Source organism: Cebidichthys violaceus, unplaced genomic scaffold (genome assembly GCF_023349555.1).
Source record: "Cebidichthys violaceus isolate CVI_PGR_0920_01 unplaced genomic scaffold, fCebVio1.0.p SCAF_11, whole genome shotgun sequence".
NCBI lineage: Eukaryota > Metazoa > Chordata > Actinopteri > Perciformes > Stichaeidae > Cebidichthys > Cebidichthys violaceus.
In genome coordinates this window covers 11,287,062-11,314,476 of record NW_027176274.1, presented here as the reverse complement: position 1 = coordinate 11,314,476, position 27,415 = coordinate 11,287,062, and the positions used below count along the sequence as shown (strand labels likewise).

Below are 27,415 nucleotides of genomic sequence, written 5' to 3'. Positions count from 1 at the left end.
TGGACGGCATTCTGTCCATTTTTGAATCGCTGCCAATTACAGGGTTTATCCTCTCCGCTGAGTGGAGGTTCACTTTACTTGATGAGTGTGGAGTTGACTTGATTCTTTGATGCATGCTACACTCAACCTTTTGAACTTTGATAATGTCTTATAAACTTGTGTTATGTTTAGCCATGCTAACATAGGGATATGACAATATGGCATTTGTGGTTTTAAGTGAAATTTCCAGTGAGAATTATGGCTAATTATAAGAAAAGTATTCCTTCTTGAGTTCTTTTTGCACCTGTTTGTTTTTATATCATTTAGTCTCCTTTGTTATTGATGCGACTCCTGGGATTTAGTGTCAAGCAAACGTCACATTCTCAGTAGGTTAATCTGCTTTGCAGGCATACCTCTCCCTCTGGCCTCCTCTGACATTGCCTCGTTGCGGTCACTGACATCCCATTCACGCTCGCCGCACAGGTCACACCAGGATCAGCGGATATTGGATGTGTTGTAACACAGAGGGATGGATTAGCATACAATTAGCCAATACAAAAGCTAGTTTCCGGTTCTGCGATTTAGAGCTAAAACCATCATGAAGAATCTGTTTAAAAGAGAATACTGCCGTGTTTTAACATTTACAATTCAAGTATCACTTGACGCAGAGCAAAGGGTAAATATTGGATGTGTTTGTTAATGATTGTGAAGTATTTATTTGTGTTGTGTTGAGAATGGACAGCTGCTGTGACGTGTTTGGGGAATTACTTAAAATCCCTGCTCTGTGCTGCTGTCTGACTGCTATCAGACTGCAGATATGAAAGTGAAAGCTGCCACTGAAGTTGTTATTGTTAATCTGGGATTTCCCTGGAAGTTTAGGGCACTTATTTGAATTCACCCAAGACACCAAAGCAGCAGTAAATGCATCATTATCCAACTATAAAGCAAGGACTCTCTGTTTATGTGTATGGGTTTGTCCTTGATGTGTCTCAAGAACCGTCCATCCGATCAACTTGACACTTGGTTGTATTGCCGGGGACCCAAGGAAGTGCACCGTTGAAGTCGGCACAATTTAGTCACATTCAATATTAATAAACTAGGTGGGGCTTTAGGACTCTGTGGACGAAGTTGAGCATGTCGTCTGCAGCTAGTCTTTACAGGCTGCAGCTCATTGACTACAATTCACTTTTGATGCTTGATATGCTAACGTTACAACCAACCTCTTCTTCACTTCCTTGGTGTGCCCGTTTGGGGCACACTTTAAACAGGAATGCCCTAAAGAGTTATTGCACTAGTTTAAGTAAATAGATACAAGTAAGAGCTCCTCAATGTGGAGTTTACCCTTCTCTATGATGTTTCCCTGTTTCCCACAGTGCATGCTGTTATCTTAATTAAAGAGAGACTACATTCTCTACAGTTCTCAGCACTCATTCTTATGGCTTTGTGCACTGTGCAGTGTGTGGATAGGACCTGCCACAGCCAGAGGGGCTAAACTCTAATGACTTTTCACCAGGCTGGCTGCATAACTGGCATTCCTGACACACTGTATGCTAGAGAGGCAGGGAGGGGGAGGGGCACAACCTACAGGAGGCGGTCCGATAACTGGGTTTTTTTGGGGCAGGGTTTGCGGCTCACCTTTGGATTCTTATGTAAATGTTGTTCGTGGGAAGACTCCTGAGATGGTAAAAAATGGTCGTTGACAAAGTGCTCAGATCCTTTACTTAAGAAAAAGTAACAATACAACAAACCTGCCTCTACAATCTAACTAAAATAAAACTAAAGTGTTCATCTTAATTACTTTGGGTAGTTAGGTAGTTTAGTCCACTGGTTTCCAACCTAGGGGTTGGGCCCCCACAGAGGGTCACAAGAGAAATCTATGGGGTCATGAGATGAGTATTCTGGTTATATTCTGCTCCAGAATTTTGTCTAATCTTTGCTTTCACTGCAAAATATGAGATACAAGAAATTTATGGGGGAAATCTCTCTTTGGCAAAACAGTTGCCAAAGAGAGATTTCACGGCTTTAATATTTTGCAATTCAATCTTACAAGCTCACAATTAAATGTAACTCTTACTGTTGCATAATCCAATATAGCTTTACAGTACGCCTTAAGTGCTGAACTTAAGTGCACTGTCCCACTGGCAGAGTCATTCTGTGTGAAGCTGAGCCTACAAGTTTAGACAAGCTGTCTGATGAAAAAGGAATCTTGATGAGTTGCTGTAGTCGCCCATTCAAGAAGAATTTGCATGAAAAGCTGAGCTCTGTTTGTTTTGTTTTTTTCTTTGCAAGTTGAAACAAGCCCATTGTGCGCTTTCTGCCCACAATAAACAAATGAGTTTTGGTTAAAGTAACAAATCCATGGAGATTTATTTATTTATAAAAATTCTTTCATATGCCTTTATATCTGCTGACATTCAGAAAAACGAGGGCTGAAAACTGCAATAGCTTGAAGACATAAATGAAAGTCTTACACAGCAGGAAATCAAGTGAATGTGGTAATCAGTGTTTGTTTTTTTTCTGTCAAAGCTCATGCTTACAGTAGAGACAGAGCTCTCCTTGGGGCTAAAGTTGTTTTTGTTCACTCCCTGTTTGTTTTTCAGGGACTTAGCATTGTGTGGCAGGATTGTGCTGAAATGAGTGTACAGTGGCAGTGTCCCTTTCCTGGATGGATAAATGAAGTTCGCTGTGTGGTGTTTATGGAGGAGCAACAGTGTGGCTGTGCGCCTGAAGGCCTGCTCTTAATCACACTTGTTAGTGATGAACAAAGTGATCTTGGACAGTGCACTGTTGACATCCACGGCCACACGTGACGTCGTATGATATAAGCAGATACCCTGTATGGTGTGGAGCATCATAACCATGCAGTATGACATCCCTGTTCTTCGCTGTGCAGATAAACGCCTCAGTATCCCTGACGTGGCTTAATCTCCTTTTAGCGTCTCCGCTCAGTCTTTAAAGCCGGCGACACCATCCCCCACCCACCGAGCACTGTGTTGAATTTGTTACACCCATATCGTTTGCATTTCTCAAAATATGACATAACTGTTTGTGCTTGTCAGAAAGTGCTTTCATTTAAAATTTCTTCAACATTTTCTCCCAAATAGTTCACCCAGCCTTGCATGACAAACAAAAGTCTTGAACTTGTATTGGTGGATTCAGATTTAATTCTATTTTTCTGCCATTTTTCCGTTTCTTAACTGCTTTCTTAAGTGACTCACTTGAGTCTCGAAAATATCAAATACATCTTAGTTGCTATAGCAGCCACACTGCTGTGGTATTAATCTGATCCATGACGCGAGTTAAATCTCTCAGAAAGCAGACACAGACAGTATCAGCAGCAAATCATGAGTTCTGCTGTACTTTGTACAGGGGCTGGTGTAAAAATTCAAGACTCAAAAAAAAATTCAAGTGCTATTCAAGACTCAGACAGGCCATCAGACAAAATAAGCAGTTCAATATTGACTGTCCCAGTCAAGCAGGGATGTATCCTATAACATGTGTTTCCTCTGTCAGGAAGGGAGGGGGCCTCTGAGAGGGGGGTGTCAGTGCACAGCTTGGTTGGCTGAGGCAGTGCCAACAAACTAACTACAACAGCAAGAAGGCGGTGTGCCATGCCTGGGTTTTAAAAAAAACAACATTGCACTGGTGATCCCATGAGAAAATCAGAAATTACCTGATTACCAAAGATCTTTTAACATCATAATCACTATATTAAGCGGATTTCTTTGTATTGTGAACAATTAAAATGTATGTTTGTGTATATTTAAATTGTCATATCTGGGAATTGAATGTAATAGGAGTGGGAGATATTGATAAAACCCTTAATTTAGTATATGAAATTTTGTATTTCCATATCAATATATCTGGAAGATAATTGAGAAGTAGTTCATGGATAAAATAACCATATAGTAATATAGATTTTGGTTAATCCACCAAATTAAATCAAATCAAATCACTTTAATCTAAAAACCGTATTGAAATCCAATTTTGTCATAATGTATGTACATGACGGTATGGCTTTTATATCGCTTCACTGTATGTATGTCATCATATTACCCAACTACATCCAAGATAGATGCAGTTGCGATCACTCATCATTTTTCTGTACTTGCACAAGACAAATAAATTCTTTCGCTCCCTGAGGAGTCGCCATCGTGAATAACAGCTTCTTGTTACTGTTTGCGGCCTCCCTGGGGAGCCGTGTCGTATAGTATTACGGTTAAATCCACTGCCACTTTAGCGGTGCAGGTGCACGGACATGCGTAAATCTCCTTGTCTATCCTCTGTTTCCTTTGATTGTCAGCAGCGCTCATTGAACCAGGCTCAAGAGGATTTCCACTGATTATAAACAAAGAGCCAACTGAGATTATCTGATACTTAAGGGTTCCCAAACTCCTGCCTCCCCCCAGTTATCCCCACCCTGTCTCCCTGCCAGACAGCGTCTTCAAGTCGCTACCAAACCAGAACAAAATGGTTGGATTATCTTGAATTAATATGTTTAAAAGATGCCTTACCTTTGAATTTCTTTCCCTGATTTAATTACCTCCATTTTCTGTGATATTGTGCTCTTCTTATGTCTCATCCTATTTGTCTTTGGTTCCACTTTCGCATTACATCGTGTCTCATGCTGTTCTGCAGTTTAGAGGCTATTAAGATTAATCCACCCTCTCACTACGTCTCAGATTTACACCTCCCTTTCCAGAAATGCCTTGTACGTTAGATGGCGATTACTTCCTACTGTTTCACCCTTTCTTCCCTCACCTGACACCTTAAACAGATTTTGTGCATACAGTAGCATGCTTCTGTGAGGCGACTGCTTGTACTTAATCTGCTCAGTAATCTGCTCCACTTGCTTTCATTGTGGGATATTTGAGTAAATCCGTTTCCTCAGACTGTTTGAGGATATTATCCATGAGCTGCGCCAAACAAAAAGCAATGAACCTGGATTAATCTTTAACTGCTGATTGCTCTTTTTGTTCACTAACAAGCAGCCATACTTAATGTGTAATCTAGCTGTTAATGACCAGCTTTTCTTAAATCAACTGAAGCCTGCAATTACCGGTATATAAATTTAGCATACGTAAAATGTATCAGTGGCTTTAAATACTTATATTTCAGTAAGGTAACTGTATCAGGTTTTTGATGTAAGGCCCAGCATGAATCTGTTTCACCCAAATTTGCGAGCAAAGTTCTGTGAATCAATATTAATATATGCTGTCATAAAAATGCTTCACTTAAATCGTAAATCACATACTTGATTCACACTTTTACACCTAGATCATGTCAAATTTATGACGTTAACCTCAGTAATTGAAGGAAATGTTTCATTACCACAAAGACTGATCCATGAAAGCTATAACTGTGTGGTTCAGTTACAGCCTCTAAAAACAATGTTAGGCCTCTTCTTGACTAACGGAGTGTAGCTGTCAGGGGCCAGTAAGGGCCTGTTTCAGGATCACACAGCTCGCAGCTTCCGCGCTGCATGTCAGAGCCTGAACATGATGACAGCACTCCCTCCAGTACCCCCTTCACACCTGGTTGCTGGCCACTGGCCTGACACACGCTATGAGTGATGACAGCTTGACATCGAGGTAACATGCTTTTACTTGGTGCAAAACATGCAACCTGGATGTTTTGGTTTCCTGCCTTCTTCCGAATAGGCATCAACAAAAAGTAGTTACAAGTTCAGTCAGTGTTATTACTAAGCCCATGTCAGCCTTAGGAGGAAGCAGTTCAACCTCTGTTTATTCTATTTGAATGAGTTTTTAGGGCTGTGAAAATACTGTTAGCCGGCTGCTTGTAACTCTCTCTTCCCCGTAGAGTCCAGTCTATATTACCTTCTACAGTATTTCTGCTTCCTGTATAGCTTGTTGAGTGTGGGGAATGATTGTTTTCACACTGAGCTGCTGGAAATGACACGTATGTGACAAACAATGGCTCCATTGTACCAATAGACAATCTGAGTGCAGGGAGGAAAGTGTTCATCTGTTTCACTAGAGTATAATGTCACACAGTGGTCACTGAATAAAGGACCATCACTGCAATCTACAGGGAATGAGCGTTTTGAGACTTTGTATAAATAAGCCATCAAGCTTTGTTTTTTACTGTCATTTAATGATATATATTTGTTCATGATGATAATAGAATACATTTTGTAATAAATGCTTTTCAATGTAGTATCATCCTGGGCCTGTAGGTGGCAGTAACGACATTCATACATTGTTCATTCATACATTGTAGTACTATATGCTCTGTGTGTGTGGGTCTTATGTGTATACACACATGTGGCTAAACAGCATATGAAGCTGCAATGTGATTGAATTGTTGCAATGATTGTTTTTTATCTTCAATGCTCCCCTGTGGCTGTTTTATTGTGTGCTGTGCAGCAAGTTATCATCCGCTTTCCTAAGAAAACCAAACAACTGCATTTTGTTTCAGTTTAGTGATGCGCTGACAGCTTGAATAAGCAACTTTTTTAATGAGATTACTCTGTGTTGTGTATAGTGAAGCCAAAACAAAGTTGGCAGGGGTAAGAGGGTGACTGCAGGCCCTCAGGGCTTGGCACTGCTTCAGTCCTTCTCTGCTGGTGCTGCAGCAGAGGCTGTGAAAGGCACTGCTTCATTATTAACATCTATTAATGATAAACTGAACACACCGCAGCAACCTTGCTGGAGATCCAACAGAGCTGCACTCCACTTAGGAACACAGATAGGGTAAAGGGTGTTTGTGTGTGTGTGTGTGTGTGTGTGTGTGTGTGTGTGTGTGTGTGTGTGTGTGTGTGTGTGTGTGTGTTTGTGTTCATACTATGTGCCTGTGTCCTTTGCGCAACATATACTTATTCTGTGCCTGGTGACCCCACTACAAAGAACAGGAAGCAGTACCCCTTAGGAGAATGGGTCATTTTCTTCTCCTGGGATAAATAAACCATCCCAAAATACCAAGTAAAAGGAAGAGGATGTGGCCCTCGTGTATTTGGTTTGTACCATTTTAAGAGGGACAGGATAACCTGGTGTCAACTCCAGGTCAAAGAGAGGCTTAAGTTTAATCCATGTATTCATTGCATGAAACAAGTCCTATTCAGTGCACTCTGTCCATTGTTATGTGGGAAATATTTTGGGGTTGTAATGTAAACTTCTGCATCTAAAATGTGAAGCATTTGGCTTATTGAAATTCCAGGCCTATCTTTAGCCCACCCACGTCTGTAACTGTACCCACATAACGTTTCTCCCAAACAAACTCTTGAGAAACCAATTCAAACTTTTATTGTAGGAAGCAGCCGACATGACATTCTCAAAAACCTCTCGAGGGTTAATGGCGCTCCGTGGCTTTGCTCTTCTTCAATACAGTTTTTACTTCATCCGTTTGTGTTGTTTAACTTTGGAGGAGGTCAGCATTACTCTGACAAAATATCCTCAAAAACCGTCCTGTGTTTAGGAGTTTTGATTGGATTTGAAGGACAGTGGGCAGAGAGAGGCGGCTTTTGTTATGGCAGCGTTTATACACACACATTCACACTCACACTCTCACACACACACACACACACACACACACACACATCTGCAGGAAACAGCCACTTCCTTTTTTGAGTCCCCGGAGAGTTCCAGCTGGGAGCCATGCCTGTTTTATCTGCCCTGCACTGCTGGATATGTGTGTGATGTCACTGTGGTGCACCACATTGTGGCCTCTCTCTGGACAAACACACACACACACACACACACACACACACACACACACACACACACACACACACACTGCAGAGCCCCACAGCAGACCCTGGGTATGGAAACCAGGGCCAGCTGCTGACTTGACCTTCCTCCTAGAGAGGCTCCTCAGATGAGATGCCAACTCCTCTTAAACTCCCCTCTACTCCTCTGAGCCACGCAGGGACATTTCTGTCTTTGTTGTGTGTAGGATCGTCCACTTCTTAGTGTGAAAGGGGAAACTCAAGCTGACCCTTTTCTGTCCACATGTGCTAGCTTTGATGTTGTTAATTTGGCTCCACCCACCACTTGCTGCTAACAGCTTGAAATTGCTGTATTAGTAGGAGTGGTGTTATTTGGGGGTTACTATGGTCCACTGATGAGGTCCATATGCAGCAGATGGTGGCCAGTGACTCTAGGTGAAGAAGAAGAAGAAGAAGAAGAGGTTTCTGAGGATGTCAGATTTGTATTGACCGAGAAATCAAACCATGTGATCTAACATCACTGCCATTCTACACATAAATCAGTCTGAAAACTTTAAAAACGACCTACATTTTAGTAGAATGGAGAGCAGCACCTGATACAATACTGTATATACAAATAGCTTTTGAGTTAAGGAGAAGCTTTTTTTTACAACAAATGATTTGAAAAATTATAGGTGCAATTATTAAAAGTGTATTAATGAATCAGTGGATGGAAAGAAAATTAATCTGCAACTATTTTGATGATGGATCCTTTTTATTAGTCAAATAATGTCAAATATTCTGTAGTTCCAATGTGAGGATTTGCTGCTTTTCTCCATTTTGATATCACTGTAACATGAGGCTTTGGTTTTTGGACAGTTGATAATACAAAAATTAATACAAAAGACATGTGAGATTTTATAAATTATTAATTTGTTGAGAGGATACTCGGCAGATTATTTTACAATGAAAATAATTGTTTTTTGCAGCTCTATTAAAAATAAAGTCATGAATAATGAAAAACTTTAACTGTATGATTATTTATAATTTGGTTATATAAGCACAATTGTCAGTTACACTGTTAAATAGATAAGTGTTACGTGTAAAATACTTAACACTATGCCGGAAAGTGTAGCCCACTGCAGAGAGGGAAGCCTTGCTGTAATGACAGCAGCAGAAATCCATGCAGCTCCACACACCCAGCAGAGTTTCAGACCGGCTCTTATCTCCTCTGCAGCTGCTGCAGATTTAAGCAGAGCTGAGCAGCCGCTTCCACATCCCACAGAGGATGGTCACACTTGAACATCCACAGATAGACCCACTCTGTGCCACAGCACACTTTAACCCCCCCTACCATTCTCGCTGTGGCCTTGCCTGGACCTCCAACTCAAGATTTAGTATGGCTGACAGTCCAACTGTGTACTGCTGGAGGCAACTGTACCACTTAATTTGTCTGCTACTGACGTGCACAGTGTAGATGTCCTCAAGCTGTGCAAGGGAACTGGAATGTCTACCATGTCAGGCAGTAATGTATATACTATATTATATTGATCATACCGCAGCAGAGTGTGTGTTACAGTCAACGAGACATGTGAAACTGTTTCTAAGGTAAAGGATGTTTTTACTTTCCTAGCAGCATTCTGCTTGTTGCAGACAGTGTTTCTTGTGACAGGGGGCTGTAGAAAAAATTCTGCTACACCTAATGACTCAGCAATCCTCACCTGACCTTAATAATTCATCACCAGTAGAGTATACTTGTTTCAGAATACAGCACAGAAACTCAAGAAAACTTGTTGGCATCTCACCTTTTTTTTCACTAGATAGTCCTACATGGAGAGTGACCATGACAAGGTTGGATTAAAACCCTGGACTTGGTAGTTACATGGTTGGCTGATCTAACAGGACACTTCCTGGTTTCACATTACTGGAGTGTTGCAGAGCGCTGCCCATGCCACTGAATAATTTTTGCTTTTAGTCGCAGCTATCCCATGCCCATTCATCTCTTGTGATAAGATGATACAGTACCGGTCTCCTCACAAAGAAAATAACCAGCTGTAGCTCCTCATGGGCATTTTTTTTATTTTTTATTATTTGATTTAAAGCCCAAAGTCTTGAATCACAAATTTCCGTTGGAGGACTTCATTTCTATTAGGATACATTTTGCTCAGTATGTTTGTGTTGTCATACTTGTAAGAATTGTCCCTTGACCACCTGGTCTCGTCTGGACTATTTTTCCTGCATTGTATCTGTAATAAAAGCTTAATATTACCCCCCTTGAATCAGGATGCATGCATATTGCGATCCATTTTTTCAGGTCATAGTGTCTTAGTGTTTAAGTGCATATCATATAAAAGCCTCCCAGTGTTTATATCTCTACTGTCTTCATCAAATAGAGTCTAAATATTTAAAACAATAACAACCTGGTTTATGATGCTGCAAACTTTACTTTAATTACCATCAAGGTACAACACCCTTACAGCAGTATTGTCTCAGCCTCTTTGCATTGTTGCAGACATGTCCTTACATGGACAACAAATACCTTTGTCCTCAGGGCAAACAATTTATGATCACCAGCTGTTAGACTTCGAACAATGTAGTCGACGTGCATCATTGTCCACTTTGTCAAGCTCCTATTTAAGTCAGTACCCTCTTAGTAATAACTGGCAGCAATAATTTAAAACCAGTTGCTCCAAAAGTAATAATTCATTCTTGAGAGGACAAATACATTTTTGTTTTACAGACGGACTTTATGAATTTCTATCTTGGGAAAGGATGTTTTGTAAAAGAGTTGTATCAATAGTGAATAGTGTTGGTACTATGTCATCACTTCTGTCCATATTATTCAAGTGCAATGTCCACATTTGGGCTCTCACAGCCTTGTGAGTGTAATCAGCAGTCTGTGTCCATAAAAGACAGAGTTCAAGTTAAAGAAAATCTGTTTTGCTTCTTTCCGAACACAGTCTCAGAAAGGGGATTTATGGAAGCTTTACCAGTTTTACACCAGATTGCTTCTTGTTATTTTACATAGTAAGCCTAAAATCCCTCTTTGCAGTGACAGGGTGATGGAGACCCGATCCGAGGTGTGAGAAAAGGGATAAACCAAAGAGGAGATGTATTTCCTACTAGATCAATAGGCATAATCAACTTCTTGTCCCTCCCTCCCCCAGCATCTCCCTTCCATTCTCTCTCTCCCTCTTTCTCTCTCTCTTACTGAATCCCCTCAGCTGCTCTCCTCTGCAGCTCCTATGATCGTACTCTCAAATGTAGTTCAGTGTGTCAAGCACTACTGAAATATTAACAGAGCAGCAGGCAGGAATGCATGCAAGCATTATTGCTTAGTGCACCATCATGATGTAAGGGATCACCTCACTTTCTCCATGTGTGTTTATGTGTTTGTATGGGTGTGCCTGTGTCAGCCCCTTAAATGTAACTTATTAAAAGGTGAAAATTTCTCTCATGGTTGATCACTAAAAAGAAGGTTCCAGATAGATAATACTAGCATGTTTTTGTTACTAAGTTACTACTACTTACTAAGTAGTGGGGGTTAGCACAGCTGCTGGCGGTGGGACTTACTGTATTTCAGTAGCTACAGCATGTGCATGCCACTGTGACAAGCAGGATATCTTTTTGACAATTTCCATTAAGGTCATAAGGGGTCTTTGAGTGTGCGACTTGCAGCTGCAGGAAGGGAAAAGGCAGTGATAAATAAACCAAGATGAACACTGCCCTGTTTCCTTGTCTTCTCCCCCTTTTCCTCACAATCAGAGGGTGAAACATGGGCAACCACAGCAGGTAGAAAGCATTTGTTTTCAAATGTATTTTGGCACAGTTGTAACCCACAGCTGGATCTATATTTTGGGTTTTATAATAAGGATTATGTTAAACTGAAAGTGTCCTGCAGAAATATAGAGACAGGAAAGTGGTTTTTTTCCAGCCGCTGTCCAAGATTGCATCTTTTTATGACATATTTCCTGCTTTGCCATCTTTTGTCTTCCTCAGTGAAGTCCTGAGACATTTTAATCAAAAGACACACTAGCGGATGACTCATTCCCTGGCATTTAAAAAGCCTGTGTATGATAACAATTTTGTTGTTCCACTCCCAATATATCTGTGTACTTGGCAGAAAGGCCAGCTTGTGATCAAGCAGCAGCTAATCTTTTATGGAAAAAAACCCCTCCCTATTTGATGTCTAGGCCTAAAAGGTTTAAATCCTCCCATGTCCTTGATATGTTTTGTAAACAGAGGTTTCTTTGAGACATGAGTCAGGTCACAGGATTTTCCACTGGATTTCATTTTATTGCAGCAAATGTGTCTTTTTTTTATTAAGATATTTTTCATTCAGTATTTAATGAACAAATTAACAGACTTTGCTTTTGTTTTGTATTTTATTATTGTAACCTATGCTGCTTTCCACTGTGATCCTGTGATTCATCCATTTCTGCCAGTGGCTCTGGTTTCTCAGCTGAACTAAATAAGCATTCAGCCATATTGCTGTTTGTCTGACCATGGAATCAGACTCTCCCTCTGGATATAAGACCGCATTTATTGTAACCCATTTATTCCACAATTATTCATCCGGCTCCCAAAAGGAGTCTCATTTTTGTTGAGTACAAAATGAAAGGAATTAATTCATTTCATGTGTAGTAAAAAATCTACATTATGCAAATGTAGAAATGAAAAGAATGAAGATAGGAAAGCATTAACAAATGCACATAGTGGCTCAAGAGGAGAGTGGACAAGTGAGTGAGACAGATGCACGTGCGAGCTTGCGTTGCACCGAAGCTCAGCATTGGTTGGAGCTGCAGCAGAGCTCACACAGCATCCTTCATCCCCCCCATCCCTCGCTCTCTGCTCTACCTCACTCACTTACTCACTGGATCTCGTCTGCTGACTGAGGTATTTCTACGAGCACAGACCGGGGCAGCTAGGAATTACAGTGAGACTCTGTGTGCATAAATTCTTCCTCCAGCCGTCCTCCTTGGCTCTCCTCTCTGGATCCTTTTTGCCTGGACACCAGCGCTCTCTCCTCTGGCCAGGAGCTGTGGATTTGCGGGTCAGAGTTAGAGATCATGGACCAGGGAGGAGCAAGGGACAATCAAGGAAACTGGGTCACTGGCAGACTCTCCTAACTGATGCCTGTTTGGACCTGGAGGAATGGGGTGCACCACCAGCACGGTTGTGATTGATGGGCTGCGTACCGTCTTAGAGAGGAACTGTAGTGGCTACATCTGTAAGGGAGCAGCTGAGCCCATTGGGCCATCTGAGGCTGAGCGAGCGCTGAGTAGGAGAGAGTCGCGTGCATTGCCAACACCGAGAGTACTTAAGGTGTGTGTATGTGTGTGCGTGTGTGTGTGCAGACACATTATGTCTAGTATTGTGCTGTTCATTACATTCAAATGGACGAAAATCATATATTAGAGCTGAAATTATACATCATTTTCATCATCAACTATCATTGTTTTGTCTATGAAATACCAGAAAATGCCGATAACAAGTACCCAGAGCCAGAGTTAACATCATTAAGATTATTGTTTTGTCCGAGTATCAGTCCAACAACCAAACATGTTCAGTGTTCTTTAGTACAAAACAGAGAAAAGCATAAATACTCATATTTTGAAAAGCAGGACAGCAGTGAATATTTAGTACTCTGCTTTGATAAATTATTAATTATTAAACAATCGACTATCAAAATTGATGAGAATTGTTAAAATTGTTCAAACTGATTGTTTCAGCCTTAAACTACACATTATAAACAGTAGCTCAGTAAGACCCCTTCTCCTTTTAGTACAACAGCAAATGCCACTAAATTTGCTGTACATTTCCTTTCAAACTAGTTTTTCTGCTTCGTCAGCTGTCTCATAATATTGCTGTATCATAAAACTAGTGATGAGACGGCAGCAAATAATCATGAATGAGAAGCTGGATTATTGCTTGATAAATCAAAATTCTTGATTAATTTTCTGTTAATCGACTCATGGACTCTTGAACTCATTGTTTCATCACTAGTATTTACTGTTCAGCTGAGCATATACAGCCACATGCTGTGTATGAAGTGATGTCTATAAATGCCTAAAACAAACATTGTTCTTTTTGCAGAACTGTGGCTAAGATTCCTTCCCTGATTTCTTATGAAGATGGTAAATGCAGGACATGAATATGATAAATGATTCAGACGTTCATGATATTGACACAGAACTACACCCTCTGGTGTTAAATTTTGCTGGCATTGCATTAATGCCTTTCATATTTGACAGATGCAGCTACAGCAATAATAATAATAATAATAATAATCATCCTCATTTCTGCCTTGTGAATCTGTAGTATTTGAGTGTTAACCATATAAAATGTAGGGCAGTGGGAGGGCTGGATCTTGCCTCTCACTAAGCGCTGCTGCATGGGTTAAAGCCTCTGTGGGCCGGGATGTGGGTGAGGGGGGACAGTGAGCTCTGTGTCTGCTGGAAATCAATCACCGCTTTTCATCTGTGAACCGGGGGGCTTCTTGGCACGACTTCTGCTGCTCCGTACCAGCTTGTCTTGCCCTTATTGTTTGTGTTTACTTACTATACTGTGTGTGTGTGTGTGTGTGTGTGTGTGTGTGTGAGGTCTCCTTTCCGTCGCTGGTTCATCAGATTCAGAGCAGAGAGCAGAGGGACAGTGGCCCCGGCAGAAAGCAGGGAATTAGGTCAAGGGCATGGTTGCTTCTCTTGGCTCAGGGATGGTCTTATCATCCAGACGGGGTCAATTAATCCTCTGTCAGCATTTAGCAGTCTTACAAATCAATAGTTGAATGTGTGCAGAGGATTGGGTTGCTTGACACATTTTTGTCACAGTTCAACTGTACGGCAGTAAAAGGTAATCAGCTGAGTCAAAAGCTAAATACAACAATGAATAATATTTACTTGATCCTTTTACTCATCCTCCAGTCAGTTGATACGACAAATGAACTCTTATATAGGTTATTATACTTGTAGTTATTTTTCACAGGCTGGTTTTATTTTTCAGCTCCGTGGCATTTTTTCCATCAAACATAAAGTCAATCTGTGTGTGTGTGTGTGTGTGTGTGTGTGTGTGTGTGTGTGTGTGTGTGTGTGTGTGTGTGTGTGTGTGTGTGTGTGGTGTGTGTGTGTGTGTGTCATCAGTGGGGCAAAGAGGACTGTGTGGCTAGCTTAACTGAAAATATGGGTTACCCATGGTAAACATACTGGTATTCTTTCTTTAAACATACATACATATATACTTTCTTCATGAAACTACACCAGCAAGCCAGTACATGTACAGTAATGTTAATAATACTACTACTGGAGCTTATAAATACATTTATACATTAATACATTTTTGACTCATCTGATACTTTACTGTTTGTTTGTTTGTTTGTTTGTTTGTTTGTTTGTTTGTTTCGGGGCACCACTGTAGGATACAAGGCTCCACGTCTTGTCCTGTAGACTCTGACTTCAACGTTCTACAAGAATATCTCAAATTGAGCAGCAGCACACGCAGACCTTTCTGTATTGGATGTTGATCCTATTCACTATTTGCACTTTTTTAATCCATTAGGCCTGGTTATAAAAAGACATACACCATTATGTTTGACCTTTTAATTCCTTCTGATTGCAGCAGGTCATTATTTCTGGGAATTTAAAACTGAGATGAAGGGGTTAGAGGCCAGGCACACACTCGCTTACACACACACACACACACACACAGACAAAGCTGTCTATGGGAGGCTGATCTGTACTCTCTAGGCGTGGAGTAATTAAACAACCTGTTTTAGCTTTTGCACTGCGCTGTTATTTCACGAGATGATTGCAACAGCTCTGCCTATTCCTTCCTCATGGAAACTCTCATCTCATGAGTCTCCTCAGGAAGTGACCTGCCTTCAGAAATAAAAGTCACTGATTTGAGATAATACATCAGTGTGTATGCTATTGTAATTCAATAGTGTCATGTTTCGCTCTCGTTCTCCTGAAAACTATCAAGAACACCTTTGAGTGTTCATGTACGGTCATTCTTTGCTTTTACAAAGGTACAGTTTCTTTCCTTTATTTTGATTTAAATGTTTGAATGCTGTTAGAGAAGCGATCAGATGTCTGCTGGTTTCATCAGAGTTATGTTGTTGCAGAGAAAGAAAGAGAAACTGGTGACGTCAGCTTGGTCACAAATGAAAGTTCCTTTTATCCGATGATGTTGTGGGAGTAATGCTTCAAACCTGTGATGGTTTTTCCTTTCAATGAACCATGCCTAATGAGTCAATTATGCTATTTATTATAAGTTCCTTGTTTTGGGGAGTTGATGAAATACTTAACCAGCTCTGCATGTCATCAGCCACAAACGTTTTACAGATTAAATCCATTTCATAGATTGAATTACTTGACTAATGCTCTCCTTTCCTCTTTGACTAAGATGCGTCATACTCTTGGTTTAAGCATGTGTGTTTAATATGACATTGTGAAATCTTTGTAATTCCCAGCCTATTCCCACAATATGGAGAATAAAAAGGATACTTATTCATTAACAAATAGATATACTGATCAAAAAATAAACTGAAAACCTAACCTTTTCTAGAAGTAGATAAATAGATGTCTCCACTTTGATATTACATTTGAACAAATCTACATTTGATAGGGAAACACATCTGTATTCCTACATGTTTTACTTTATATCTATTTACATTTCTTAATTTTTATATTTCTGTGTCTGTATGCTAATGAGGTAGGTGGTCTTAAACTCATTATAAAGCAAGACTGGTCCCAATGAATTACTAATTCATTCATTATTAATCACGTAACAATTTACTGATTAAATTGTACATTTTTGTCAATGTAAATCAACTTTAGTTGTCACAATGCGGAGAGAGTGTATGTGGCCGCATGCAGCTGAGAAGAAACGCTGCACTCAGCGTCTTTTTTTTCAGAGCCCTCCAACTTTTTCATGCGGCAGCTCCGAGTGCTTTTCTGCCGTAGGAAAACGCTAAATGGACACACTTCTTAAGTCACTTGTAGTCCTCCATATATTAATTTCCTGTATACAATACAGAACAGTCGGTATCAGTACATAAACATTTAGTCTGCTCCGCTGATGTTTTCTCTTTGATATCACTCTGAAGGTGTAACCTTCAGAGTGATTTGATGGATAACCAGCATTACATACACACTGTGATCACACCCCTGAGGACACTGACAATCAATAAGATCACCCTCCCTACAGCTTTCATTTCTCAGCTTAATGGATTTACAGTGAAACAACAGCACACTGACAGGGTTGTTTTTCTTGGTGATTGCTTCCTACTTTTGAGACGTTTCAGCCACCCTGGCGTTGCTCTGAGGAAGGCTTCTGACGTCACGCCGCTGATGTGTTTGTGTTTGCGTATGTTGCTGTGATGCTGACTGATATACGGGACCATTATCTCCAGCACTCACATACCTAAAAGACTTTCTGGCAACAGTAGTTTGATTTTCCCACAGATTCAACGGCAGCATTATTCATATTCAATACTGTTAGTTACATTTAAGGCCTGCACTGATCAATATAGCGGGCTTAAATTATCGTCTGTCAGCCTGTCTTAGCTTTTAAGTATTGTAACAAAGATACATATAGATTGTATTACTTTGTGTACTACTGTTCAGACTCTGTTGTGTGAGACGACTGTCTTTGTCTCTTGATTACATCCTGTTATTTTTGCCATTGTATCCCACGTCCGACTACGGTAACGCTATTAGAAGAGGGTGTAGACACGGTATGGTGTCATGATTACCTCCATGTTAAAATCTCATTCTCAGCTCACAGCTCAGTACTCTCTGGGGAATGGCTGCAGGATGGTGGGTCCTGGTGCTGCTGCTGTAGCGGGGCAGCGAGGGGTTGACCATGTTTTTGTTACATTCCAGGTTACACCCTGTTTTGCTTTTGGTTCATGGTGGGAAGGCCTGGAGATTGCATCAAGCCTATGTTAAGTAATCAAAAAGCCCAGTTGTAGTCATGGCCAGGCTGAGAATTACAACTTGATGGATGTGAAAAAATAAATGTGTGTAGAAGTTACACAACAATACAAAAACAAGAGATCAAGAGATCTAACAACTGCCCAACTATTGACACTTTGGTACTGTAACGTGCATGATACAACAGTATGCTTAAAAAATTATTGCAAATGCGTGTAATTATCGTGTAATTATTAAAAGTATAATTACATAATTTGATTATTGTGCAAGATGTGGTATAGCCTTTTTTTCATTAAATGACTCAGAGTTGACAGATAATTAAAACCAGCATAAGTCTCAACTGGCTTTAGAGGACAAAACCAGAACCTTTTGATAAATGATAGCCAAATAAAATGTCCAGATTGGTTTTCATTCCTGTGTATGTACAACTATTTACACTGAGCGCAGGGCATATTCAACTGCATTTGAGCAGAATGCACTTTTCCCAAAACATTCAGTCGATATGCTTCTGGGAACACTTGTTCTGTGTTGGTTCTGCCACTAAAAGGGCTCAGTGGGCCTTCCTGCTCGGACCCAAATGCCAACTTGTCTCAAAGAAATGAGGTATTGGCTTCCATGGATAAATCTGCATAACATTCCGCGGTCTGAATTTAATTTAAGCCACACCAGCGCGTAGTTGTCAGTCACTTGGGAATCATGTACCAGTGCTGCAGTGCAGAAAGGAAGTGTCTTTCATTGCTGCAGATATGAGATGTCTGGGAGAGGAAACTGGCCTTTGTACAAACTCAGAGATCAAAGTCAAACATCAAGTACTTGTAATGTAGCATTATTCTCAAGGCGCAATTAAGGAGGTTAAAGGAAATGTTGTTCTGTTGTTTGGTTGTTCTAAATGCAAAATTACTTATACTAAATTTTGTGTCAGTGAAACAATGTTTAGCCATTGCAAAAACCAGAGAGTGTGATACAGTAAACAAGCCTGTGTCTAACAAAGATGTCTGATAAAATTGGAGCGAGGATGTTGTAAGAAGAGAGGGAGGCGTATGCTGCACTCTCTGCGGTGAGCATCCAAAGTGGAATCATGGTTATTATAAACATCCAATGAAATATCGAAAACAACTGTAATCCTGATGCACGATTCATTATCTTGCCAAATTTGAAGTTTTCTGGAAAGCACCAGCTTGTTATTGACAGGATGAACTGAAGCATTTCAGTTCAACAGTGTTGTGTACATTATAATAGCACATTGACTGACAAACACACAGGTATCTGAGAGAGTAAGTGTATGATTCACTTTGCTGCTCTTATAAAGAGCCCCCCTTGATGATCTTATATGCCCCCAGGATGACAGTAATATTTAACTCACTCCACCATGGAGCCTGCTTGCACCTGGTGCGAGGATCAGTTTATATCCCTTTCACATACACAGGGCCTGCAAAGATCAAGGCATGCTGATCTGCATCTATGCCATAGGGTAGTTCATGTCATAGTCAACTTTTCTTATGCTGTCATCAGAATGTACATTTAGATGCACCAGACAGGATCTTGTGTCAAAGTATGTTTTCCACTGTGAATACTGCATACTGTGTACCGTGGAGCTGCGTTCAGTCCTAGCGGTACTCTAATAACGCAAACTATTTTAAAAGATGTCAGTACTATATGAAGAGAGGGGAAAACAACCCGAGGGCTTTGGCAGTTGACAACACATCACCCGATGGCAGTGCTCTCTAAGCCACCACAATAGACTATGCTAGCAACACACTTCAACCCTCAGGAAGCCCAACTCTGCCTTAAGGCAAACCTGGAGCGGATCCTCATCTGCACACATAGAAACGGAATGAGTGCCCTTAATTTAATTATTCTGATATTCATTTAAATTTGACATGCATACCAGGCTGCCCCCTCTTAGTTTCAGTCCAAGTCGACTATAATTTCTTGATTTTTTTTTGCTTTTTTTCATGCTGAATGACTTATTTCCAAGAAACATACTGACACATCTCTGGCAAACACCATTTTAAGAGGTGGTTATTTGTGGAGAAACAGAGATTAACAGATTTATCAATTTATCGTTAGTTAGTTAGTCTACGAATTTATTTGGTCAAGGACAGCCCTACATATAATACCTGCACACAGAGAGTATTTGCTTCATGTGGCAGAAGTAGACCACAGAGGGAAGGCACACCTGTCTTTAATCAACCCACTGAATCACAGCCATTGGCTCACGCCAAATGTGAGATCTGGCATTGTAGTAATTTGGTTGCTGACATGACTTTTATTTCATACTGTGAAGTTTTGTCAAAGATTAACAAGTCATCTACACTTTCATTACTTGAGCTGCTGTATTGATATAGAAAATAACTGAAAGAGACAGAGTTAGAGGCCACAGAAATGTGAACCCTTAACTGCTGAGCTATGCATGCTGGCCAGGTTTGTAGTGTAGAATAAGGCTAAAATCAAAAGCTAAGTATTTAAATATTCCATACAGCCTAGCCTGAGGCTATAATTATAGTTTCATAACTGATTCATTTGCCGATTCTTTTTTTTTTTTGAGTGAAGTTTTGTTCTGTGTATGAAATGTCAATAAACAGTGGAATAATATCCAAAACAAAAATATACAGTTTACAATTACATAATATATAAATCAAAGACAAACCGCAAATCTTTGCATTCGAAAACCTGAAACCCGACAATAGTTGGTGTTTTTCACCATTAACGATTGCTAAGATTTTTCAAATAGCCATTTCAGTAATTCAGAATTATGGTTTACTGACTTTCGTGGGATCCGTATTGTCATCATACAGTGTTACCATTTTGCCAAATTCTGCTGTTATCTGCTGTTCTCTGCCAGGAGGATCATGAAATTAGTCGCTTGTGTGTGTGAGTCCATGAGTAAGTGTGCACCTCTGTGTCTGTCCACAGCTCATCTCCTATTCTGCTGCAGCAGACTGCATAATATTTTGGGTGGCCAGTTATGGCTGCATGCTCAAGGTCCACTGACTTGTTTTATACTGCCATTTGTAAGATTGTATGAAGTGTCTTACATGATGCCTTGAGCTTGTTTTAAATTTGAATGAAGTGTGTTTTACGACCCCCTTACAGCCCATTGGTGTCTAGACGGAGGGTTAGCCAATTATGCGTTGTATTCATTCAATCCCACAATACAGCAGTAGTCATTGTAGAAACACCAAGTGGATATCTGCACTCAAATAAATGCACCTTTCTAGTTCCATATGTAATTCTCCATTCATTTTCTTTATTGAGATACAAATGTTCTTGTTATCATGATTTAGACCATAATACCGATCTGTGTGTGGGGCCCATAGAGGCATGTGACTGTGGGAGGGGAGCAGCTGACCTGGCCCTGCCTCCCCTCGCCTTAAGCTTAGATGCAGGCGTGAAAAGATAACATCCTCCCCTGCTGTGGCCCACTGAGGAATCCGTAGGTCGGGCCTACTCCTCGGTAGGTTGACTGGCTGCATCGCGTTGGAATGCCCCTCAAGCAGTTGCATCAACAAGCGGCGAGACAGAAGCTGGGCCTAATCTCAAACTCTGTGATTACAAACGGGTACTATCTCAGCTGCAGTCATGCGGTCGAACCAGAGCCAGCAATAAAAACTTCAGTGACTAATGTTTGACTGTCAGATTTTGTGATGGTGACTAACTTGATATACTGCACTGTTGATTCAGAAATAGTTCAATGATTGCTCTTCAGTCTGTAATAGTTAATGTGGGTCAAGATTTGCCCGTGTCCTGCTACAATCTGATGAGCTCAGTCTGACAGCTTATCTGTGATGTTTACGCAGAAAATCACTTCTAAATCGTTGCAGCTGATTCCTTAGTTGGTGCCCTCATACTGTATGTACTCTGCAGATGCTTGAGTGGTTTCTTTGAATGCTGCAACAAGCAGTGCCCCATTGTTGTCCCAGTCTCTCTTAGCTTGTTCCTCTGGATGAAACTTAAGCCAGCTCTTATTTCAGCTGTCCCACACAAGGCATGGACAGTCCCTGACCGGACTGTAATACTTGAGGAATGTGTGTCTTTTGTTTGCCTTTGTCAACTCTGTGTCACTGTGCAGGTGGATAGTGTGGGGTCAGATAGCTTTATTGTGTGTGTGTGTGTGTGTGTGTGTGTGTGTGTGTGAGGTTGTTTAACTCCCCCAGGCAGCACAGCTGAGTGTAGGAGGGGCCATGTCCTCCGCCTGGGTGTGAGTCCACTGCTTTCAGACTGACAGAGCAGTCTGAGAAGGGAGGGTGAGAGCACGGGTCTGTGAGGAGAAATACAAACTTCACTAACTTTTTCCGGCACTAGGATTCTTCTCCATCTGATATGCTGGCTGTCTGCCGCTCTTTGGGATCTAGCTTGGAGATATCTGGCTGTTGACAATGCAAGGAAGGGTTAGCAAAGCTCCGAAGAAGGAGTTGGTCATTGAGAGTCCGCAGCAGTACAAGAGCTTGGCTGCAGCTGAGGCTGAGGTAGACACGGTGCTACAGGTGGTGGTAAGTCATTCAAGGACTTTTATGTTAAAACATATTAGACTTTTTGGTTTATGTTAAAAAGCTGTTCTGATCTATGAGAACATGTTTTACAGTGTGCAGCGCTACAAAGGTTAACCACAGTCATGAAGTCCCGAAGAGTTGTCATGTGAGCATCTGGTCTGCTTCACTTTTGTCATCTTTCATTATACACAACGTTGCCAACTCGCATCGAAAATTTGCAATGTTAGCACCGGCATAGTGGACTGGTGAACTTTAACCACCTGGAGTGAAGCAGCTATACGGTTTCCTTGAGTCTTAAAGATGACCGTGGCTTGTAAAACCTTTTATTTGGCTCAAAAGTCAACCCTGACAACAGTGATAACGTCCTGCCCTGTGATGAAGGTGTCCGGTGGTTAGATCTGTACAGAGACGTGTGAAGAAGACGGTAAAAGAATGTATCGGTTAGTAGAGAGGCACTACACAGCACCATTGTTCATTGGTGTGAGAGGGTGCAGTGATGAGGAGTGGGTGCTGCAGCTAAACAGCTGCTAGATCACTGTAGAGAGGGAGTGGAAGAGATGGCTTCATAACTTTCTGTTGTATGGGCTTTCCAGGGATGAATGTCTGTTTATTTGGTGACTTAATTATACAGACTTGAAACATGCATGCATTGTTTTGGTCAGATTTTTTTATATTTAAAACAGTTTATGGTGTATTTTAGAAACACTTGAAATATAGGATATAGACATAGAAGACCAAGACATAAAAACAACAAGTGTTTTTAAATAGCTGTTTCCAAGGACTGATACGACAATAATACAATAAAAGTTTGGACTTGATCCATTGGATATGGTCAGCACTGTGGGTTGAGGGAATGACAGAGCTCCTGCTTATGTTTGTTCATTTTCTTACTCAGTGCTGAGTGTACTTTGTGGTTTACCTACACTGGCCACTGACAAAGCAATGTGGAAGCGGCCCAGAGGGGTTTGGAGTGCAGTCAGCAACAACAGAGTGGGGTCAGGAACCCATCACTGGTGAGAAGAGGGTACCATCTCTTTAATGGGGTCAAACCTTTTAGCAGCAACTTTAAATATCAGAATCCATTTTAATTGCTGGAGTTTTCAGCTTCAGCAGGTATTTGGACAGTAAAAGGTTTTCTGGTGAAGTAACAAATTGATAGACTGCCTCTCACTTGCAGAAGGTGTTTGTGAAAATCAATCTGGTTTGTCTAATTGCGTGTTAGTGTGCATCTGGGTGTACCTGTTGTTCTTAATGTTTCACTGTCTGGTGCAGGCTGCCTGGTCTGTGCATAGAGATTTTAGGTCAGTACAAGCAAGATACACACCAACACACACACACCGACATCATTAGCTCCTTTCTGACTTACCTGTCCTGCCTGCAACTAAGCATCAGACTCTACTTTTTCTTTTTTCTAGAGTTTGTTGAAATGTGTGGGTATTTAATTGTAACTATTTGTGTTAAGTCCAGATAAAGCTGTGAATAAATGGTTGACTGATAATGCCACAGCCTGCTTTAGCTGGCAGACATGGTGGCACCATCTCTGGTCTGCTTTCCCCTCCTTGTCCTTGATACAAGGTCCTGCCCCCGCTGTCCTCAGTGGGAGCTGTGCTCTGTTATTAACAAGGTTGCTAGCAACATGCATTTAAGCAGGTCAATATCCATGACTCTCCCTCTGAGATCATACCAGTATTATCAGTCCCAGATGTGGAGCCAACATGTGGGCTGTGCTGTCACTCAGCACAGAAATCTGGAGATGTGTCACTGTTCACTTTGCACTCTGCTGTTCTCCTGGCTGTAAGATGTATCCTCTCGTCCCATCAGCCAGAAGTGTTGACAGCTGACTTTCAATCTCATGGCTACTGTATCTTTGCAGTGCATAAGTCCTCTCCAACCTCTGCCACTTGAGCGTAGGGTCAGTGCTTTAACATTATGCAGACACTATGACATGATGCACCATAAATCCATAATCATCTCTTGAGGACATAGCCACATCTGCTCTCTTGAGCTACAAAACAGCAGCATTTGCAAACTGAATTCTGATTAGGGATTCTCGTCAAGTACAATGAAAAAAAAAAAGCGCATGGTGCAGGTTTGTTTGTTTTAAGATGTGGACTACATTGTGTTGCTTGAAGTGGAGTGTATTTGTTTCCTTGACATAAATGTCATGCATGTCTGCTCTCACGGAGGGATAAGCTCATCAAGACCTTCTTACTGCTGAGGCGGATGCATTTGCTCTGGGCAGATGGAGCCCTGATCGACTTATCGCAGTGTATTCAACAGATAGCACATGTTGGTGAAACCCAATGTGACAGCGCCTGTCTATGCACAACACCATCGCTGCTCCTGTGCACAGCTATATGCCTCATTTGATGGTTTTGCCTTGGAAACTCTATTGGCTCAAACTAAGAATATCTATCAACTTTCTTGGGGGGTTTTTTGCTGCTTGTTTTGCTGCATGTAGAGTATTAGATGCTGCGCTCAGATTCAGACATGATGACCGAAGACATCATTTCTACTGCCAATGCTTGATGGATGTTATTACCCATCTTTCTTCTTCCTCATTTCCTATCATCTCTCCCCTGGATCTAGTTAATAAAGGTGTAAAATGCACCAACAACAACAAAAATACATGTACCAAGTATATTTCCGTCCCGTCTCTTTGTGTGCATGTTAACCTTAGTGTTAGAGCTACCAGTATTTGTGAACTTACATCAAATATCCCGGTCATAGAGTGCTCCGTCTGTGTTTTCCAGGTTAAGCCGAAGGTGATTGAGCCGCTGGACTATGAAAATGTGCTGGTGCAGAGGAAGACACAAATCCTCAGTGATGTCCTCAGAGACATGCTGCAGTTCCCCCTGGAGGACTTTGAGGTGAGTTTCACATCTCTTTCATGCATGCAAGTCACATCCACACCCGAAAAACTGCTGCAAAAGCCTCACTGTAGTAAAAGCCTTGGTTATTGTATCTGGGATTGTTTTGGTTAGGAAAAAGTTTGAGGAGAAGATTTTAACTATGGAAGCGTTGTAAAGTTAGTGGTGGTGTGGAGCTTAAGGAGTGGTAATAACACTGTCATAGTCAGAGCTTTGACTTCCAGTGCAGCTGCTCATGTTACCACTGTGGTTTTCACTTTGGGTGAAAAGAAATCCACTACATAATAATTAATAGCTGTCAAAAATTCCTTATTTACCCGCCCACTCGTGTGTTTTCTTTGTTGTATTTGTCTTTTCCTTGGACCCAGGTGTGTCCAGTGCTGTGAGTACAGGGTGGGGTCATTTACAGGGGTTTTGGTTTTGTTTACATCATTCCATGCTGTAGCGAGAGAGAGGTCAGGGGCCATCTGTTTAATTGGCTCATTCTGTCTCTAATGTTGTGACAGAGCAAGCGTTATCTCCTGCCACATTGTACAGGACGTACGCTCTCTCACACTTTCCGCGGTGAGGATGGAAAATCTAAAATGGAAATCTGGCGCAGTGCTGGTACTTCAGGAAATGAGACTTGATTGAAAGATGTTCTTACCAACAGCAGCAATGAGACATGCAGCATATCCTCAAATCTGACCCTGACGCTCTGTCTCACGGTCCAGTGGAAATTTCATAGTATTTTATTGTTGGAGCTGAATGCCCACTTAAAACGGTACAATCAAGAGGGAGATTTTGATGATCTATGTACAGTAACAGATGTTTTATAAAAGCTATACTCTATCATGTGAATTTAAAAAAGCATTCTAATTGATGCATATTAAATTGCATCCTTTTGAAGTTCCTTTCACCTGCTCCTTAACCTGTAAATCTGGGGCAATTCTTCATGTCATAGTCATATAGATGGAGGAGCTATATATTTATTTTCACTGTAAGACACTAAGGACAGTCAGCAATTTCCAAAAATCTTCCTTTCACTACAGTAAAATCCACAAATATTGTACACAAAATGTTGAAATACTTGCATACAAAACAGCAACAAATTGTATGCTGATTAGTATTATTGTCTTAGTTGCTAGCTTTAAAAAAAAAAAAAGCTTTGTTTATAAGAGAGTACTTGAATGCACCAGATGGGTAGACTTTTCAAATCAAGTCCTTTTAAATGCGGTACCATGCAACTAAAAGACATTTTTAACAATAATAAAACGATTTTGTGATCTACATTATATGGGACGGTCTTATGTGATGCTTGTAAAAGTCTAAACAATTACTATGTTATTATACTATATTATACTTCTGTCTTTAATTGCTCTTGTATAGTTCATATTTTTACTTCTATTCTTATACTTGTTGTATATAACTCTAATGCAACCTGAATATCCCATGTGGAGATCAATAATTGCTCTACTTATTTTAAAACCACTATCTAACCCAGATCACCTGTGTTGCAGGTCACAGTAAACGTGTAATGGAGACTTAAATGTATTGTGGGTGAAGAATCTTTCCAGTTACTTTACTGGAGAAGATGGCATGTGTGGAATAGAAAAAAAGTACTGTAAATAGAAAGTGTTTCTAACTTTGGCGTTTTTTAAAGCTATTGGTTACAGTGTACAGAGGGCTGGCAGCTGGGTGCTCAGTGACAGCGGGACAGCCTTGGCTTTGTCTTCTCTTGTGTCATGCTCCTCCAGCCTGCTGCTGTGAACACAACATACCAGCTTTACACACAAACAGTACGTTGTCAGGGGCTGACAGGTGATTCTGACGAAAGAAAAAAAAAAACACCACAGGCACAGTGATTGAAGCTAACATCTGTTTCGACCTCCTCGGACTCGAGCAAGGTTTTAATCAGCTTCAGTGTCGAGGCCTTTTCAACTTTTGGTGGTTTTAGTGAAAGGAGGTAAAGCCAGTATACTCAATATGCATACAAACAGTACTAAGTATACAGTGTTAATTGGTGATGAATCCAGTCTCAAACAGGCAGAAGCTCCTCTTTATGTTATTTTTTGTATAAATCCTGTTTTTGTTTGTTTCTCATTAATAGAAACCACGAGCAGGTCTCTACCTTATCTTATCTCTATACTGGCACATCAAAAGTCATGTGTTGGTACTGGTCTTTTGTGAGCCAGCCATATCATCGCCATCTGGTTTTGATCTGGAAGCTGTTGGCAAAATCCAGTTATGTGCAGGTCTCTCAGTGCTCTCTCTGCAAGGTTTCTGGAGAAATTTGTCAAGGATTACGAGGAGGGGGCCCTTCCTTCCCTGAGGTCTGGGCCCATCCCCGCCGTAAAGCCCACAGATCAGGATATTATTATTTTTCTTTAACTTAACAGTTTCCATATCTTTAAAAGGATAAGGCTGGCGATGTTCTATATTTTTATTATTCTTAACAAAACTTTTATTAGCCACACTATCAGCATGGCTATATAGATG

General features: G+C 40.9%; 1 protein-coding gene across 8 annotated transcripts in view; it reads left to right on the top strand.

Moving 5' to 3' along the window:
* zmp:0000001200 (dedicator of cytokinesis protein 9) overlaps positions 1-27,415 on the top strand; it is a 74,193-nt gene that overhangs the window by 7,778 nt on the left and 39,000 nt on the right. For 5 of the 8 annotated variants that reach the window (XM_068704782.1, XM_068704778.1, XM_068704781.1 and 2 more), the window contains exon 2: positions 24,821-24,937. In XM_068704782.1, coding sequence (XP_068560883.1) covers positions 24,821-24,937 — 117 coding nt within the window. Of the gene's footprint in view, positions 1-21,825; positions 22,068-24,820; positions 24,938-27,415 lie in introns of those variants that run through there. The other 3 variants (XM_068704784.1, XM_068704780.1, XM_068704779.1) reach the window with 1 other exon arrangement.